The following is a 20,481-nucleotide window of genomic DNA, read 5'->3' as shown; positions in this document are numbered from 1 at the left end:
TAACGAGATCAAAATGGAAGACATGTAGGAGTTCACTAAAAACAACTGAATGAACAAACATTGTGAACGGACGATAGAAACAAAACCACATGGAACAGTGGTCCTTTTGCAGGTTAAGCTTTCCTATTCTTCCCTGGTTAAAACCAAAAGAAAGAAATGCATACGTTGCCTTCAGAGAAGGACACTGATATTTTGTACTCCAAAATATCAAAGCATCACAATCACAATATCATCTGCAATTACGATCCATCATTGCTTTGGACCAAGGATCACATAAGCTGTTTCTGATCACAATGAAAAAATGGAAAAGTAATCTTAAATTTGTTCAACTCAGTTTTTCTCCTCCAGATTCTATTATATTTCCAGTATTCCAGGTATGAATGGATGATACAACAACAACAACAAACATCATATCTACTAAAACAGTGAAAACAAAACTAGCACAGCAAAGGGAAACACAATAACCCCAACAAAGAAAAAGCCAAACTGACAAACCATCATATAATTTCTGTAGTAGTACGTCGACTTCCGGTACACCAAATCCAAAACTGGCCATAACAAAGAGTACAAACATGAACACCATTCATCTGAACTCCTTGAACCAATAAATGAAGAATATATCTATCATATAACAAATATTGTATACTGTTCATCAAAAAAGAACCAGATACTGTATACAACTTGATGGCAACAACTGCAGACAGCCAGATAATGTGATTAACAGTTAAAATTGCTTAACTTCGCAAATAGCTTGATAATATGTAGTTATTAACAGTCAATGTACAATAGTTTCATTTACCGACCCGCTTGACCGTAGTTAATATTGCTGGCACATTTGAGAAGGCTCGGGCAGATATTACTCACCGGTTATCCCAATTGCTGGCTGGGTGGGTGGGAAAAGTGTGAGTTCAAACCAAGAGCTGAAGAGTAGGTTGTAACTTTCGGAAAATGAACCCAAAATTCACCATAAGAAATATACAAAGTTGAAATGGTGAGTCGCGGCCAATCAATAGGATGAAGTCACCGATATGACAGTGGCAAAAAGGATATATGTGACCCCATAATTTACTAGGTATCGAGGAGTAGGACCAAGATGGTAGATGTTAACCAGAGGTGGACTGCAATGGGAGAAGAGTCTGTTGCTTGCCTTTAATGAATAGAGCAAGTTCTGCTGGTGCAACCACCATTTTTAACCACTCATGTAGCTCGTCCCCTTCTACTTTCTCTTTTTCTGAGAAAGAAACAATACCAATAACCATGTCAACTGCATAGAGTTACTTTTAAGATGGAAGAAGCACATAGTCAACTTCCTGAGTCAAAAGTTGCCAACTAAAATTAGCACAAAATTATATTGAGATCCCAAGATAAAAAGTTCATGTACAAGCCACAGAATCTTATCGTTTAGAATTACAACCATGAACAAGAATCTTTCAGCGAGATTACAACTTATGTATATATTTTAGACATTTCAAATCTAAACCAATCCCTGCATATCCAAAATACCAAATAAAAGCTTTATTCAGCATCTAATTCGGGTTTCTACTGTTTTGAGAACCTATAAACTAAAATGTGTATATAACATGACGCTCTTTCAAAGTTACAAGACTAGGAACATATAATATAATCAAATAAGAAAAGAAGACAAGTAAAGCTGAAGAATATCACCTTCCAAATGAGCACCAAGGCCCTCCAAAACAACAGGATTAGCACGCACAACACAAAGGGCTACCTCCATAGCAGATTGCAGCAATTCTTGAGTCTCTCGTTGAGCAAGATCAACAAGGTGACCCTGTTGTTATCAGTTTAGGATCAGCATTTACAGAAAATAAATCAACAAGGAACATAACTAAAAAACACAGTACCTGATCCCTTCCAAAAATTCCACCAGACTCATCCATTCCACCAGCAGAGAGTGTTCCTATAGACACAGGGCCAATGTTCTCATTAAGACCATACTCAGATACTGCTTTATATGCCATTTCTGTGGCTCGCCGTATATCATCAAGCGCTCCAGTTGATACACGACCTGAATACACAAACTCCTCTGCTGCACGTCCTCCAAGAAGTGTAACTAAACGTCCACGTAACTCATCAATGAATAGTAAATATCTATCTTCAGTTGCTGGAGGAGTATAAGTAAAGCCCAATGCCCCTCCTGTCCTTGGCAATATGCTCAATTTCTGTCAACATATAGTTAACGTTATATATTTTACATAAAGTCAATAAATGAGCTATTGCATGAGCAGGACATTACTTATCAACAAACTCTAGCAGATAATCTTAAGTTACTATATGTAACATCATTTGATCCATAAACAATTCAATGAGACAAAAACAAGAAATAAAACTCTATTAACTGACCTCAACACGTGGCTGTCCAGGAACAAGACTTGCAATAGCTGTCCCTACAACTGCATGACCAGCTTCATGTCGTGCAACTACACCCTTCTCACATCCCTGCAACTTGGCAGTCTTCTTTTCGATTCCCTATAACAACAAATTCAACCAGGAGAGCATAGGGTTAGCAAACATTACAATTGTGTCTGTGTATTATTGTGTGTGTGAATATATATAGATAGATAAATAGATATATATATATATAGAGAGAGAGAGAGAGAGAGAGAGATTACAGCTATTGATCTCTCCACAGCCTGAATGAAATCAATCTTTTCCACAACAACCTTGCTTTGTCTTCCGGCCAACAAAGCAGCTTCATTCACCAAATTTGCAAGATCAGCCCTGCAGAATTGTACTGAAACAATTAGTGGAAATGTTGTCACAAGCATGTCTTCTTCTCCAACCGCTTAATTTTTTTCGTTGGTCAGTGCAAACCTAAACAGAGTGAAAAGAGTAAGGTAGTTACCCAGTAAAGCCTGTTGTCATAGAAGCAATGTCACCAAGGTAAACGTCTTTAGCTAAAGGAAGTTCCTTTTTAGTAACATGCACTTTGAGAATTGATTCTCTTCCAATCCTATCAGGCGTTTCAACCTAACATTTATATACACACAGACGTGTAAATACATGCATACAGACATATAGGGAAAAACCTGTTCCAAGTGAAGCTGGCTTTCAAATCATTATTGACATTCAAAGAGGTAAAAGAACAGTAATACAAACCATAACCACACGATCAAATCTCCCTGGTCGACGAAGCGCGGGGTCTAATACATCTGCGCGATTAGTAGCTCCAAGAACAATAACTGCTGAGTTGCTGTCAAACCCATCCATCTCCTGCAAGTTGAAGTAATATTCATTTCATATAATTTAGTAACGGATTCATAAAACTAAATAAGATTTTGATGTAGCCAAAGTTACTGAAATGCTCAAAACTAAGTTGCACCAAGAGTCTTACAGTGAGCAACTGATTCAATGTTTGTTCTCTCTCGTCATTGCTGACAATGCGGTGTTTTCCATCACGACTTTTTGCCACAGCATCTATCTGCAAGACAGAAGAATTTTGAACTTCAATCCACTGTAATAGGTCAAGAATCAGGAAATATACGCAACATGATCACATATCACAATCCAAACCTCATCAATAAATATTATTGACGGTGCTTCCTTTTTTGCCCGTGCAAATAGATCCCTAACACGAGAGGCACCCATGCCAACATACAGCTCCACAAACTCACTAGCAGAGCAACTTATAAAGGGTACTTCAGCTTCCCCAGCCACAGCCTTTGCAAGAAGAGTCTTACCTGTCCCAGGAAGACCCACCTGCAAGATATAAAAGCCATACTTACCATTAATTAAACAATGAAGGATTCTTTGTACATATAATTCCCAACATTTCAGCCTACTCGCTAGTTATACTACACACCATAACATTTTAACTAAATGATAATTGGATATCAGAAGCGAAATACAGACCAGATAATAATCTTAGTAGGGAGCACTCTATACTAATCACTTATATCATGGGCACATGCTAATAGAAAGCTAGCATATTCGGGAATCAAAATTGACCATTGAAAAAATAATGATAATTGCATTCAAACATCAAGTCCTAATTAAAGCTCACCAGCAGAACACCACGGGGAGGACGAGCACCAAGTCGTATATACCTGTCTGGATTCCGAAGAAATTCCTGGCAAAGTAAACATCGGCACGATTTTAAGAAAACAGTAAGAAAGTTTTCCTCCCACAAGACCAATGATCCATTATTGATTTACAGTAAATTGAGGGGAGTGAAATCCACACTCCCCAAATTATAATCCACACTCCCACTTTCCATTTTTGGTAACTTAAATTTTGTCCTTAGTGGCTTAACTTTTGTCTTCTTATGAAAATATGATGACTAAAAGTAGAAAGTGGGAGTGTGGATTTCACATCCCATTGTATACCACAATTGAGTGTCAAATGATGACTAAATTGAGTGTCAAATTGCATACCACAATTTCCTCTAGCTCCTCTTTAGCCTCGTCAACACCAGCAACATCAGCAAAGGTTATTGCTTCCGAGGGTTCAGATGTTTTCGCACCACCGGAGCCCCCAGTTTTTCTATTCCTAATCTGACCAGCTGTATGCTGTACAAAGCACACATTTACCTTAGAACCATATGGCACAAGTTTCAAAGTACAAAAAGAAACAAAAGGTCAAAAAACATGACTCGCACCTGAGAAAAGCTTACAGGGAACCGGTGGAGAAGTCCTGCAAGCACAGCAACATAAAACAAAGCTATCTGCAAAACGCAGAGCCAATGCCAATATATTAGAACTTTAATGCATAAAGTACCATAAAATTATGTTACAATACACATTATGAAATATTGAGGATAAAAGTAGCCCAATTGTACAGCATCCTAAGGTTTAGTGGGGTCGTGGATAAGCTCGAAGTACTCATTTTCAGAGCATTAAAACAATACATATCATAACTGCTTATGATAACTACTTGTAACTAACCAGAGTGGTAATTTCACATATATTAACATTTCCATGGCTTGAAACTCACCATTGCAGAGTTCATGAATCCACCAGAGCGCTTATCCGGGGACCCAAACTCCACCTCATTCTCAAGCATCTTCTCATACGGCGTCTTGATATCAGTTGGCCTGGTGGTAGTATAAACCACCCTCCTCGTCGGAGCCACACTTCTTAACAAAGCCTCTGACTCCTGAAACTTACTAACACCACCACTATTCACCTCACTCTCCACCTCACCAGCGGGCTCCGATTTCAGCTTAAACATCACATGAACCCCATCAACCTCCACCTTCTGCACCTGGTTAGTATTTATCTTACTCAAAAAGTCACTATACGGCACACTAATAAACGTCGTCGGCGGCCTCGGGTCGGACCCGGGCAACGGGATTCCGGGCCGGAGCAACCGCATAACGAAAATCACAATCCCTAACTGCAACAACAGAATCCCAATCTCCTGAGCCTGCACAATCGGCTGCCACTTCCATTTCCCTCCTTTCGAAAACCACCAGCTCTCCTTCTTCTGCTTCTCTCCTCTCCTCTGATTCGACGCCGGCGGCGAGCTCGGTTTCGCCGCCGGCGTCTTGCCGTTCACACCTCCCTGCCCTTCCCCCGCCTCGCTCTTCTCGCCGGAATCGCTCTCCGGCCCGCTCGCCAAAACCCTAACCGTCCTCAACCCTCCGTTCCTCCTCCCGTAACCGCCGAAAAGCGCGAACCTTTTCTCCGATACCGTCAGAACCTTCGGGAATGGCGCCGCCGAAACGCAGCGTTTCGCGTCCGGGTTGAAAACCCTAGACTGAGATTGAAACCCGCGGAGGAAGAAGAAGCCCAATCCGTTATTCGGATTCGAATTTAAGCTGAACCTAGTATGGATTGCCGGACGTAAATACTCCACCGTCGATGACGTCATCCCGGAGCCGGAAGAAGAAGAAAAAGAAAATAAAACCCTAACGAATCCAGAAACCCAAATTCAAAAAGTTCATGTATTTATATATAGAGAGCTATAAATTTGTATACCCTTTTTCAGAATTTCAAAGAATTTCACTTTGTGAATGAAAGCTCTGGGCTTTTCTTGAGGTAAAGGTTGGGACTTTGGGTCACACAGAGAGGGGGGTAAAGAAGAAGGAGGTTTGAATTGGAATTTGGGCCGTTGGATGAGGGCGGGGGTTGAGATCTGAGCCGTTGAGTTTTGTTTTTGGGTTATTTTGAGGGACCTACCTGGTAACGCTATCCATTTTGGTGAGTAATGTTAAATGGGATCGTCTGTGTCGCGGGCCAGGAGGCGGTGTGGTGTCTGAGGTGTGTAGGGGTGACACGTGTGATGTTGCGCCACCAGTGTTTGCGATTTTGTGGCGGGGTGAGGAGGACCGCAGGACTAGGTTCATAAGTTTTGGACGTGACGATTTGTATTAGGTTATTGTCTTCGTACCTTATTCGACCTTAAGCGGCACAATATGATCTTCATTCTTCTAAGTCTTATGAGTCATGAATCATGATAACAACGACCTATGATCGTTAAAACTGGAGTGACACTGACTCGAGCAGTTTATATTTTATAATCATTATTTAATAAATTGCGTTATACAAAACTAGAGTGAACAATGGTAGTTCTGTAAGAGAAAAACAAGTAATGCGAATTAGTGTTAACTACCGTTCTAAATCATTTGGCAATAGTCAGGGGGTGAAGATGCACCTAGTGGTTAGGTGTCTAAGCAAGACATATCTAGCATACTGTCATCTAATGTTTCTTTGTCGATTTTCTCAAATAATCAAGAAAGTTGATCACCACCTAAAACGAATTGTATTAGGCTATTGTCTACATCACTAATGTTCCTAATTTGAACTTAGGCACCACAACATGATCTTCAAGTCTCATGGTAACAACAACTTATGATCGTTAAAGTTAAGTGACACTAAGTCGATCATTTTATTATCGTTGTTTAACAAATCATGTTATGCAAAGCCGGAGGCAAAAAAGGTAGTTATCTAGAGGATAAAAAAGGTAGTTACATATCTAGAAATGTGTATTATTGTTAACCAATGTTCTAAAATCGTTTGACAGTAGTCATGCGATGGAGATGTACCTAGTGGCAGGCTAATCATTTGTTTGAAATTTCTATTTTTATTAATTGTCAATTAATCGAGACGCTTTGGCCGATTTTTAGAACATATACGCTATGATATATACAGTAGATGAAACCAAAGCTTAATCCTTTTTTTTTGGTTGTCAAAGCTTAATCCATCTCATTACTCATATATTGATAGAAAATATAAAGGATTAATTTCAATTTACCTCTGAGATTTGAGGTTAACATCATTTCAGTCCTCATACTCTTAATTTTAAAAATTTATCTCTTAAAGTTTCCAATTTTTATAAATCAAGCCCAATTGCTAAACTTCCTTCCAATTTGGACGTTCAATGCTAGAATGAAATCTTAGAAAAATGGTCATAAAAGATGATTTATGTTGTTATACGACTATTTTAGCTTTTAAAGTGAGTTATGAAGTTAAAATTAACGTCTAAATTAAGCGGAATTTCAGCATGATTTTTGAAAATTGGAAATTTTAGGGGGGTAAATTTTCAAAACTAAGAGTATAGAAACTGAAATGATGTTAACTTCAAACTTGGGTAAACTGAGTTTAATCCAAATATAAATGAAGAAATAAAAGAAATATGATTGCCTAATCACAACCGAAATTCAACTTGAACCTAATGGACCTTGACCGCAAGCAATAGCATAACAAACAATAACCGCCAATTCTTGGAGACACCTGTTTGCTATTTTGTCCTTCTTGTGTCATATGAATGATGGAGGAGAAAGAAAGTAGAATAGAAGCTGAAGTAGTCCTACAATAAAGGATCTAACAGAGCCATCAGCCAAGCAAAAATTAAAATTCCTAAAATTGGAAAACCCAAATCCAGAGCTCCACCGGAAAACAAAGCATAGATTGTGATACTTCACCATTTTTGTGGCTCCTTCTTTCTTGTCAAGCTCTCCGTTTGTGATTCTCACATTCTCTTATGGTTTTCTACCAAAAACATCATCCCCCATTTCTAGATTTCTTGTTGCTGCCCTCTCATCTATTTGCTTCACCAAAACCAGAGTTTGTTTCTTTCCAGAATGCGGTTTTGCTTCTGATTGTACATATCTAAATTCCTAGTACTACTTCTCGAATTGTGCTAGGTTTGAATGTGTGTGTATACCTCATAGGTTCTTAGGATTCACTTAGCTTTTGTATTGGTTCTGTTCTTGTAAAGATTGTAGATATGGGTGTTGGTGCAGAGGATATACTAGTTTGTGTATGGAGGTTCCTTCACTTTTCGATGAGGACAAGTTCCATGTGCGCGCAGAACTACCCCTTTGTTGCAGGCGCCTTGTTATTCTTGTTCCTCCTTTATGCATTTTTCAATCTATTTGTTTTCTTCTCTCCATTTCTCGTCTGCGTTGCTCTTCTTCTTAGAATTTTTTGGACTTCTGGAGGACTGATAATCTTACAAGCCAAACAGAGGAGTGATCAGATGCAATGTAAAAAAACTGTACGAGGCGCTGCTGTTGCGAATAGAGACGAAAGCTCTTGTTTACTAAAGCAGAAGAGTAGACGAACTAATGTCAAGAAGATAGAATGGGATGCAAAGAGCGCGAAGGAGGGACTAGGCAACTCTTCATTGGCATCTCCTAATGATTTAGTTAGTAAAACTGTCTTGCTTGCAAAAGAAGCAAGGGCTTTGAATATGCGCCAGAAAGAAAGACCATTTAGTCATGGAGAGAGTTCTAATGCAAAAATGTCCTCGGTTGACTCCATTGTGCTTGATGATGGCCCTTCGATCCTAGATTCTGATCGAGATATCTTATCATCAAGCTCATCCGATGACGAGTCCGAAAAATTTGAAGGTGGTGGTAGGAAGGAAGAAGCAGCACAACAGGATGGGACTAAGGCTGTGCAGTGGACGGATGATGATCAAAGGAATCTGCTGGATCTTGGACTTTCCGAGATTGAAAGAAACAAACGGCTGGAGAGTTTGATTGCCAGAAGAAGAGCAAGAAAGTTATTCAAAATGCAGATTGAGAAAGGTCTTATTGACTTGGACACTATTCTACCAAATCAAATTGCACCCCTGTATATTGCAAGAAATAATCCTTATATTGCTGAAATGGACGGCATGGAAACACCTGGTTCAGCCCCTTCGGTAATGTTCCCAGCGAAAAATCCATTTGATCTTCCATATGATCCCTTGGAGGAGAAGCCGGATCTTAAGACAGATAGTTTCCAGCAAGAATTCACAGCAGTCACCCAAAGAGACATGCTATATTGTAGGCATGAGAGCTTCTGTTATGGTGCTGCTTACCACTTAGAGCCCATGTCAAAAGCACTAGATGGACTGGGGTTTTCAAGATTCAGAAGGCAAACAAGTAATCCAAACTTTTCATCTGTTTCCTCCTTCCAGAAATGCCTTTGTTAATTGTAATCTTCATAGCTGTAAGTTTTTTCTTGCAGGTTTGGGACCTCATGATAGGCGTATTGAAAGAATGTTGTCAAACAAAGGAGAGCATGACGAGCTTGTTGAAACACTTTTGGCAGTAGAAGCAAAAAGCATCTCCCATATTGACAGCATTTCTGAAGTTGTTGACAGTGAAGCTACAACACCAAATCAAGTAACAACTTCAGGGGAATCCAAAGACGAAAAATGTAGACAAAATGAAAGAGAGAATGATATTGAAGGAATGAGAAAGATGAGAAATGACCAAAATGTGGCTGTAATGGCTACTAGAAGTGAAACTGACATTGAGCAACATGTAACTGATGACAGCAATGATGAGTCTACCTCATCGGAAGAAGATGAACAACGGTATCCTGCCACAAAATCTGGATTCTCTCAACATACAGCATCAAAAGGGGGACGTGTTCCACCTAAACCTCTGAACTGTGCACTTCCTAGCCCATCAAATGAAAAGGGAAGATTGGAAGACCGTTTGTTTTATGCAGAGAGGGGTCCTTGTCACACTCCCACCTACTCTATCGCATCTGATTTACAGGTGGAGGTCTCAGACATTGGTTCACCTCCGCTGACAGTTGATGGAGCCAATTCGCCTACTGATCGGGAGTCACTGAACTTAGATGGGGACTTTGAGAGAGAGTATATGTGGGCAGCATCATCATCTCAATCATCCAGAACAGAAGAAAATGAATCGAAATTCAGAGACATGCGTGGCTTCAATGAGAAGGACTTAGCAAACATAGGATCTTTGGGAAACAGTAAGAACACCAAGGATGTTGCTGAATCCTCCATACATTTGCAACAGCCAGATGAACTAGATGACACGTACTCATTGTCATCTACAATGACAGGAATACAAGCAGACAGTAGAACCCATTCGATGAGTTTAGAGGATGTCAGGCTAGTAGTGGAAGAAGTTGGGCAGCTTAGCGCATCTGGTTTGTCAAATGCACCTTCACCTGTAAATCAAGTCGAAAAATTGATAATGGTCAGTAATTCTAAGCTGCAACCAAGTATTATAGTAAAAAAAAACTTCTTATATCCATTTTTTTCTTTATAAAAGCTTTATAAACATAAGTATCTGTCTAGTGATCATTAATTTTACTGACATCTCTTCCTGATCTCTTTGCATATAAAACAGGAATCATCATCTAATCCTCCTGATGAAATGACCAAGGTGAATGTTGCGGCTGCCAACACAATTGATGATTTGAAAGATGAAAAACAGATTAAAGACAGAGATGGTGAAGCGAAGAGTAGCACTGTTGGAGAATTGAGCAGCAAGGAGGGAGATTCTATAAATCTTGCGATACAAAAGGAAAATAAGAACTTGAATAATACTGAAGGAGATCTTCAAAAGGTAACTAAAAATGAGGGCAACAAAGACATGTTAAACCCAATTGACGCTATAAAGACCTCTAATCCAAATCAAGACAGTAAAGCTCAGCAAAGTACTTCACAAATTGATGTTTCTGAGAAAATGCAGGCTTCTAAAGATCCCATTGCATCAGCTGTACAGAAAAATTTGGCGACTCAAGAGGTTTGTGACTCCAAAATGACTGAATTACATTATTAGAAAGAAAGTCAATTCTCAATGATGCTACTGAACCTTGATATATCTTTTCAATAAGAAATATAACAATATTGACTAAAAAACTAAAAAAACCCACCAAGAAAAGAAGAAAGAAACACCAAGCATTAGAAAAATTGATAAGCAGTTCATTTCTTTTAATTCTTTCAATTTGCTACAATCTATTCTAATAACTCAGCTTAGTCAACCATAAATCTCAAATATCAATAAACAAGCGTTCAATTAAATTTTATGTCTTCTATGTTTGATTCTCTACTAATAAGATCTCAAAGTGTGTGGTACTGAAATCACAATTCATATAAACTGGTTGGACTCATTTAGCATTTTCATATTCAACAGGAAAATTGTAAACCTCCGGAGAAGTCCACTGACGAATCCAACATTATACTCAAAATACAAGCCCAAGATGTCTCACAAAAAGGAATGGATACTGCTGCAGAATTGAAAATACCAGCTGAAGTAGTCGGGAGTGTATCCCAAAAGGCAACAATGGCTAATGCAGAACTGAAAGAAACAGACAAGAGAGAAAATGTAAAGCAAAACGAAACAGAGCCAGCTCTAGAATTGAAAAAACCAGTAGAAGAAATTGCAAGTGTAATGCAAAAAGCAGCAGAAGAAATTGGGAGTATATCAGAAAAGGCATCAAAGGCTCCTTCAGAAGTGAAGAAACCACCTGAAAAAATTGAAAGTGATTCAAAAAAAGCAACAGAGGCTCATGCAGATTTGAAAAAAGAAGTTGAACAGGTAGAAAGTGTATCACAAAAAGCTACAATGGTGGCTCCAGATTTGAAAAGACCAGCTGAAGTTGGAAATGTATCGGGAAAAACAGCAGAAACTACTGCAGAGCTGAAAAAATCAACTGAAGAAGTTGGGAGTGCATTGCCAAAGTCAATAGAGCCTTCTTTAGAGTTAAAAAAATCAGTTGAAGAAACAGTAGGTGTTTCGCAGAACGCAGCAGTGGCTCCTCAAGATGTGAAAAAATCAACTGGTGTATCAACTGAGGCTCCTTCAGCAGAGCTGAAAAGATCAGTTGAGGGCATAGCAAGTGTTTCACAAAAATCAGCTGAAGAAAGTGGGAACGTGGCAAAAAAAGAAACAGAAGCTAATGCAGATGTGAGAAACAAAACTACAGAGGGTCTATCAGAGGTGAAAAACCAAGCTGATGACACTGGAAGCTCAATGGAAAAGGCCACTAAACCTGCTTTAGAATCGAAAACTTCAGATAAAGAAACTGGAGGCGTATCAGAAATTGCAAGAGGGGATACTGCAGAAGTGAAAAAATCTGCTGTAGATATTGGAAGTGTATTAAACAATGCAACAGGTGCTAGTGCAGAATTGAAAAAACCATCTGAAGAGATTGGAATTGTGTCTCAAAAAGAACCAGATACTACCGCAGAATTGAAACGACAAGCTGAAAATGGAAGCATATCACAGAAAGAAGTAGAGACAGCAGCAGAACTTAAAAAAACTGTTGAAGAAATCGCAAATGTGTCGCATAAAGCATCTGAGGTTGTTGCAGACCTGAAAAGTCCAGCTGAAAAAAGTGAAAATGTATCTGGAAAAGCCAAGGAGGTTGCGGCCATGTTAAATAGCCCAGCTGAAGAAACTGGAAATGTTTCACAAAAAGCAACAGAGGTTGCTGAAGAAATGAAAGAAACAACTGACGAGATTGGAGCTTTAGCACAGAAGGCAAACGAGGCTGCTACAGAATTGAAAAAATCAGCTGAAGAACTCAGTAATGCATCGCAAAATAATCATGAGATTCCTGCGGAATTGAAAAAACCAGTTGAAGAAATCAAAACATGACGAACAAATTATTTGAACATCGATACTGGAAATGTATGACAAAATTCAGAAAGGTAAGCAAGATATATGAGTTTTACATTTCAGTAACAATTTTACTTTTGGACAAGCAAGCAACTCTTTACAAACTTCATTATCTTTTGCTTCACATAGGTACATTTCATTCGTTCTGAACAACCACACTCTAACGTATACAAACTTTGTTAAATTGAACAGGAACCTGAAGATTCTCCCAGGAAGTCCCTGAAGAGTTGTTAGTGAAGTTAGTGATCTCAGTAGCAAGTGACAAGGAAGACGTACCCAGAAGAAAGTCTATTTAAGGAAGTGAAGGTGAAGCTGTGGACTTCACACATTCATCACAGCCAGTTAAAGCAGATCGGCAACATGGAATAGCCTCCCAATCTGTACAATACTACAATGTGAATCCAAGATCAATGGAAGTTGTGCACAAGCGGTTGATTCATCTTCAAAGTAGACAGTAAAAAGTAATTTCCCCATGCAAGCAACTGCAGTAGAGGGATAGTAAATATGACATGCCATCACAGTTTCACCTGATTCATATGAATTTAAAGAAGAGAGTAGAGTAGGAAAGCTTTAAAAGCTAATGTAACATGTACAAATTCATTTTCCATTTCCCTCTTTTGTAGATATGTACTTTGTACCAAGACATAATTTATCCCACACTATAATAAGACAGAGAATGAAGCTTTCACTTTCAAACTACCATTTATAAAAAGAACCAGAATTTCTCATAGACAAGCTGTGTGCTCTTAGTCCTTCCCTATCTATCTATGATTGAGAAAAATTTGCCCAAATTACCCTCCAGAAAGTTAGTTTTGACCTCCAATCATTTGGGGAGAAAGCAAGAAAGTTCGGTTGAATTGTCCTAAGCAAGAAGATGATGAAGGTAGCCCTCTACTACTACCTACCCACTTCACAGTTCAAAATGATGGGTCTATAATAATGGAGCAATGCAACTCTAGCTACCCACTTCTCTAAGTTCCAGATTCTCTTACCTGGGTTTTCTTGAACTCAAAAGATGGAAACAGCTGAAGACTTGAACTGCATATACAGAAACCCAAATGAACCCATTGAAGCTCGAGTGAAGGACCTCCTTTCTCGCATGACTTTGAAAGAGAAAGTGGGCCAGATGACCCAGATAGAGCGGCGGGTCGCCACCCCTTCTGCCATTAAAGACTTCCACATCGGTATATCCGAACTCTGTTTCTCTGTCTCTAATGTTTTATATTGATTACGTCATTGATGATGATGATGTGTTAGGGAGTGTATTGAGTGCTGGAGGGAGTGGGCCGTTTGAGAATGCTGTGTCAGCGGACTGGGCCGATATGGTGGACGGGTTTCAGAGGTCCGCAATGGAAACCCGGCTACGGATTCCGATGGTGTATGGGATTGATGCGGTTCATGGGAACAACAATGTGTATGGTGCCACCATTTTTCCTCACAATGTTGGTCTTGGGGCTACCAGGTTAATTTACTCTTCTTCTTCACTCGGTTTGTAGTAAATGGTGTTTGATGCTTGTTTTCTTGGGTTTTGTAAAAGAAATGTGGGAGAATCATTCAAGTTGAAAAAATTAAATCCCTATTTGTGACTTGTGAGTGTGAGTGTGTGATGATCAGTTTTCATTTTCTGTTGTTGTTGTGTGTTATGGTGTTGTCCCTATTGATACTTTGCTTTCACGTCAAGTAAAATGGTTATAGAAACAAAGGGGATTTACAGTGAGTCAGTGACTGATTATGATCCAACCTTTTCGAGAGATTATCCCCTTCTTTGACCCTAAAATTCTGAATTATGTGACAGAGATGCGGATCTGGCTGAGAGGATTGGTGTGGCAACTGCTCTTGAAGTCAGGGCGAGCGGCATTCAGTACACTTTTGCTCCCTGTGTGGCTGTAAGTCATTATGGATATATGTAACCAGTTCGTTAGATTGCTATGTAATTCTGTAAAATGTTTGTTAGCCGGAGAAGATTGCTGTGGTACTGGTGTGACAATTAACAGAATACTAAAATGCAGCTTGTGTTGATGATTAAATTAGGCTTTTTCAAAAACTAAATTGATTTAACAGAATACTATTGTGGATGTGGAGTACTGTATTAAACTTGGCATTTGATATTATCAGTATATTCATGTGAATGACAGGTATGCAGAGATCCCAGATGGGGAAGATGCTATGAGAGTTACAGTGAAGACACTGAAATTGTACGAAAAATGACATCCATTATATCAGGCTTGCAGGGGAAGCCACCCCAAGGACACGAAAATGGCTACCCTTTTGTAATGGGAAGGTAGAAAGGACTTATCTGTACTTCATTTGCTGAATAACTTCCGTTTTATCTGAATATGTTAAGTAATACATGTGAATCCTTAGTAATCTTCATTCAAAGAGACTGGAATTGTCTATTTGTTTCAAACCTGCCAATTAGAAAACAGAAAAAATGAACTAAAGAATACTTGCTGGAGATTGATGCACTCAGACACCAATGAGATTGTTTTCTGAAAGTTCTTCTCCATAGATACCGATATCAAGTAAACTATGTCATCAGAGATCTTGTGTACTCTTGTTCATATCTCTCAACGCATTCATCCCTTGATGAATTGATATTGTATTCCAATCTAAGTCATACTAGTTATTCTCAAGTATCCGAAATTGATTCTTCACTTTTCATTCTTTTTATTCCAGAAACAGCACAATTGCATGTGCTAAGCATTTTGTTGGGGATGGGGGTACGCATAAAGGTCTGAATGAGGGGAATACCATATCGTCTTATGATGACTTGGAGAGGATTCATATGGCACCATATCTGGACTGTATCTCTCAAGGAGTTTCAACTGTCATGGCATCTTTTTCCAGCTGGAATGGAAGTAAACTACATGCTGATCGTTTTCTCCTCACAGAAGTGCTGAAAAATAAGCTAGGTTTTAAGGTAAAAAAATCAGATCATTAAAATAAATCCAGTGAAGAATATGAAGCCAAGAATTTACCCATACCCTATTCATCCTTATTAGTACAAGATGTACGGTTTTTTTTTTTTTGGCAGTACTTTTTTGTTACTTAACTGTGAAATTGACTATTTTCCTCCAAAGTACATTAGTATTGCTATTTGATGTTTTTCTAATAGTAGGCATAGTAACAGAACCAGACATTTGATAGAAAATATGTTGCTTCACACATTGATTGATTATAGTAGATAACTGTGCTCCTCGTATGGTTGTTCATGATCAATTTTGCTAACATTAGAGTGATATAGAAAACTTCAATAAATCAACGTACAGTGGCACATTTTTCTTTGGTATCAGTTTATTAGTGTAATTACCGGTTAAAGTCTATATGTCCTGATAAATAACATGGTATGCTCTGCTGCAGGGTTTTGTGATCTCTGACTGGGCAGCACTTGACAAAATTTGCGATCCTCCAGGGTCAAACAATCGCTTCTGCATTTTGTCTGGCATTAATGCCGGAATTGACATGGTACCTATTGTAGTCCGGTTTTGAAAGCCTAAACTATTTGTTGCTTCCTTGGGTGTTACTATGTTCTCTAATTGAGAAAGTATGCAGGTTATGGTGCCATTTAAATTTCAACAATTTGTGGAGGATTTAGTCTATCTAGTCAAACATGGGGAGATACCAATGTCCAGAATAGATGATGCTGTTGAAAGAATACTGAGAGTCAAGTTTGCTGCTGGTCTTTTCGAGTATCCCTTTGCAGATAGGTCTTTGCTTGACATAGTTGGTTGCAAGGTAAATCTGCAAACTCAGCCTGTGTTATGTTTACTTCATTCAGAAACGCATACTTTGCATATATCATTTGAAGGTTTCATATGGGGCATTTATCCAGTAATACTACTATTTTGAGGCATTAGTAGACAATTCCGATGCTTTAACTTTACCGGCCATCTTACATAAATGCCCCAATCAGTTTGATACTTGATATATATTTTTTACTGAAATCACTATATGTTTTGTAGCCGCATAGAGATTTAGCACGCGAAGCTGTCCGCAAGTCCTTGGTTCTATTGAAGAATGGAAAGGACCCAAAGAAACCTTTTCTTCCACTAGACAGGAAAGCTAAAAGAATTCTTGTTTCTGGAACACATGCTGATGATCTTGGATATCAGTGCGGAGGATGGACAGCTACTTGGGATGGGAAAAGTGGCAGAATTACAGTTGGTATGGAATGTTTCTATTGAATGCTCATAATCACTATTGACATTTCCTTAGTCGAAGACTTCATGACCCTAGGTCCTTAGGATTTTGCAGTCAATTTATTTTGAATTATTAGAACCAAAAGTATGTAAATTTTTTGAGTCCATCATAAAAAATAAATAAATAAAGGTTGCATAGGCCTGTATTTTTGTATCTGCTAAATTCAGAAATGTGTTACTACTTAAATCATTGTACTCTCAGTAGTCACCTTGACCTTAAACCAAAACTTTATTTGGAGTGAAAATTAGTCTTACAAAGAAAGTTTTCCTGGTAACTTTTGCTGTAATTCTGTAGAGGACAAGAATTCATAGATTGTGAACTGTCATGTTACACAGGGAAATTTAACTCATTGGATATTCTCATTTCTGAACTCTTTGTAGGCACAACCATCTTGGAAGCTATCAAGAAGGCAGTTGGAGAAGAAACAGAAATAATTTATGAACCACATCCATCAACAGACACCTTAGCACGTCAAGACATCTCTTTTGCAATTGTAGCTGTTGGTGAAGATCCATATGCAGAATTCACTGGTGACAGAGCTGACCTTGTGATTCCTTTTAATGGACCTGATATCATAAGCTCAGTTGCGGACAGAATCCCCACATTGGCGATTCTGATATCTGGAAGACCCTTAACTTTAGAGCCAAGTCTCCTCAAAAAGATGGATGCTTTCATTGCTGCTTGGTTGCCTGGTAGTGAAGGAGAGGGAATTACAGATGTTATCTTTGGAGATTATGACTTTGAGGGCAAGCTACCGGTGACATGGTTTAGAAGTATTAAACAGCTGCCCTTAAATTTTGGGAGCAACTCCTATGACCCGTTGTATCCTCTCGGCTTTGGATTGACATACAACAAGGATAAAGCTACACACAAGATAGATTTGATGGCCGAGGCATTGTCAAGTAATATTGAGTAAGCCAAGTTCATTAAATCTTTACAAGGCTATTAAGCAGAACGGCTGTTCTTGAATGAATGCCTATGTTGATGTCAAAGGTGTCTGTGCTCAATTTTCATGTGTATTAATTGAATAAAAAATAAACCAATTTGTACATGATCATCTGTGTATATGTGAGATGTTTGCTGAGAATGTATGTGATCACCTCAATGCACAATAGTTAAGTTGTCATATTCTCTCATGTTAGTAAAGTGAAACCAGGAAAAGGATTTGTAATCTCCTAGTCTCAACTAAAGCCTCAGATCCCAACCAATACTGTTGACACTGTCACAACAGTACGTCTTATCTGTTATACCGTTTTCGCTTTGTCTTATTTCTGTTCAAATCAACTGTTTCTGTCATTATATGATTCTGTGTATGCATAAACTATTGTTATGCAGATATGATGCATCTTCTACTTTCCGACCTTCCATATTCTTTTCTTTGATACAAAACTTAAGCCCCCACAAGAGTTATTCCCAGATCCTAGTGGGCCAGTGAAGCAACATACAGAATCAACAGCCACTCCTACATTGAATTCCCTACTGAAATTTATATATATTAAAGTGCATCGAGCTAGTAACATTTTGAGAGATAAGAATCAGAACATAGCACAGAAATTGCAGAGAAAAGAAGACCAGCCGAAAGTTGAAGCTTTGTGGTTCTGCTGTTCTTCAAGGTGTTAATCAAACTGGGAATAAAGTGGTATAGAGAGTGCTTTCAAATGCAAGTTGCAGAAAGGCTTTTGAAATATATGGTAGATCAGTTGTGTCACTTGCTGTGGAAATTATGACTAGAATGACAATTTTACCCAGGTTGGCCTGGAATCTTTGCATATAGTGGGATGGGAGGACTGTACAGAAATGTGTCCCAATGATAGGGGCGTTTTGCTTTTCATGGTAGAAGCAAAAGAAAATTTGGTACAAGCTAAGTAGATAAAAACAGCACAGTACAAATTGATCACTGTCATTGTTTGTCAGTTTGCATAGTAACAAGTATACTCTGAAATAGTGAGATTGGTTTGATAACGACCTTGTTCTTTGTTTTTTCAGTTGAAAGTGGGGGGAGAAGATAGAGTTGGATAAATGATAGAGATGAATCAGATGATGGAGGTAAAGAAGACAATGAGGATAAATAGAACTTAAAGTCCTAAACTAATCCTAAGAAACTATATATCATCTAAAACACTGTAATGTATACTTTGTAGTGAGAGATTGAGATAAATTCTACAATAATCTTCATTGATAATGACAAGGACGTCACTTTTAGATGCATTTACATGAAGCATTCTGAAAATTTACCAGAAAACAAAAGCATATCCAATAAGACAGCTACAAAATAAAAGCACTTTGATAATAACATCAAGCAAACCATTAGTCTGTTGGACTAAGTGACAAGCTTGCTGGTGACACTACCTTAGCATCAAAACCAAAACCATTAGTGCAATGCTTCAACTAATTACATTACAAGACCTTGATCTTAATCCTAACCTGATACCTCATGACCTCTCTACAGAAGTATGGAGCTTTACTGGTAGGTGATAATTGCTGATCTCTTCACTCACTAGATGTCAAATATTAGTTCAAAGTTGCACTCAATTATGAAGAAGATTCTTGTTCCAAATAATAAAAGAGGGAAGGAAAAGATACAAGTCAATGAGATTTTCCCCACCAAAGAGAATCTCAAACCCCATTGTAGTAGTGAAATACCAAATTATAATATGTAATGACCAAGACAAAGGTAAAGAAGTCTTTTCTGTTAATGAAAAAGCAACACAAAATTTGTCTCCAAAATTGGTGTCACAGGTCTAGTTTAGATTTGATTAGAGCACTATGAAGGCATGAAGTCTTTCTAACATTTTATTTAGTTGGGTAGGTGCCGTACACTAGGAATCAGCAAAATCATGCTCAGAAAACCAAATCCAGGAGAGAGGGAAATCTTGAAAGAGCTTTACACAAAAAGAAGAACCACAAATTAAAATACAATACCAGGGTAATCTAATCTAATATCTTACTCTAAATGCTATATAGTTTTATAATTAAGTAGCTAATCATCACTCCTAGGAGGGATCTTCTTCTTTCCAATTATAAGAGGATCTCTTACAGAAAGAAAGATTACCAAGCCAGAAAAAGTTATTGAAGCATATGATTCTTTCATTAGTGCATGCAGAGTCAGCATTTGATCAAAGTTCTGAACTTTCATGGTCTTTCCTAGTCAACTTGGCCATTTTTTTTTTCTTTGTGAAAGTTAGTTTAGGGACACAGACTAAACAGTTAAAAGTGGGCTAACATAGAACTTATAATTTGGTTGAACTGTATAACTTACCGACACAGCGAATAAGGTTCGTTTGGCATTGCTTCCGAAACCGTCAAAAACCCTTTGACAGGATTCAATAGAAATTAGTTACAAGTGATTTGTGAATTACAGCAGAAAGGGATCAACCCTTTTGTTAGAAGTTAGAACATCTTCACGGCTTCACCAAAGAATCCCAAATGGCTCTTAGATTGACCCA

The 20,481-nt window shown here is 38.4% G+C and overlaps 3 protein-coding genes across 3 annotated transcripts; 2 read left to right on the top strand and 1 right to left on the bottom strand.

Moving 5' to 3' along the window:
* Window positions 1-415: 415 nt before the first annotated feature.
* LOC101297231 (ATP-dependent zinc metalloprotease FTSH 9, chloroplastic-like) lies at window positions 416-5,829 on the bottom strand. The gene is made up of 13 exons (XM_004295692.1): window positions 4,951-5,829; window positions 4,616-4,681; window positions 4,392-4,526; window positions 4,022-4,087; window positions 3,532-3,717; window positions 3,353-3,439; window positions 3,118-3,231; window positions 2,864-2,988; window positions 2,631-2,739; window positions 2,362-2,487; window positions 1,863-2,180; window positions 1,666-1,789; window positions 416-1,231 (listed from the first exon to the last, which is right to left on the bottom strand). The coding sequence occupies exons 1-13, from the start codon at window positions 5,827-5,829 to the stop codon at window positions 1,104-1,106; spliced, it is 2,463 nt and encodes an 820-aa protein (XP_004295740.1). The 3' UTR covers window positions 416-1,103.
* A 2,358-nt stretch (window positions 5,830-8,187) lies between these two features.
* LOC101296944 lies at window positions 8,188-12,814 on the top strand. The gene is made up of 4 exons (XM_004295691.1): window positions 8,188-9,331; window positions 9,417-10,405; window positions 10,559-10,957; window positions 11,348-12,814. Exons 1-4 carry the CDS (start codon window positions 8,188-8,190, stop codon window positions 12,812-12,814), a joined length of 3,999 nt encoding a protein of 1,332 aa, XP_004295739.1.
* A 985-nt stretch (window positions 12,815-13,799) lies between these two features.
* LOC101313585 (lysosomal beta glucosidase-like) lies at window positions 13,800-18,202 on the top strand. Its single transcript, XM_004294189.1, has 9 exons — window positions 13,800-14,019; window positions 14,093-14,297; window positions 14,631-14,721; window positions 14,971-15,116; window positions 15,512-15,755; window positions 16,196-16,300; window positions 16,388-16,570; window positions 16,798-16,999; window positions 17,416-18,202. Exons 1-9 carry the CDS (start codon window positions 13,851-13,853, stop codon window positions 17,949-17,951), a joined length of 1,881 nt encoding a protein of 626 aa, XP_004294237.1. The 5' UTR covers window positions 13,800-13,850; the 3' UTR covers window positions 17,952-18,202.
* The last annotated feature ends 2,279 nt before the right edge of the window (window positions 18,203-20,481 follow it).

The sequence above is a fragment of the Fragaria vesca genome, linkage group LG3, assembly GCF_000184155.1.
Source record: "Fragaria vesca subsp. vesca linkage group LG3, FraVesHawaii_1.0, whole genome shotgun sequence".
Taxonomy (NCBI): domain Eukaryota; kingdom Viridiplantae; phylum Streptophyta; class Magnoliopsida; order Rosales; family Rosaceae; genus Fragaria; species Fragaria vesca.
Note: the sequence above shows the minus strand (reverse complement) of the source record. Positions and strands in the feature narration are given on the sequence as shown.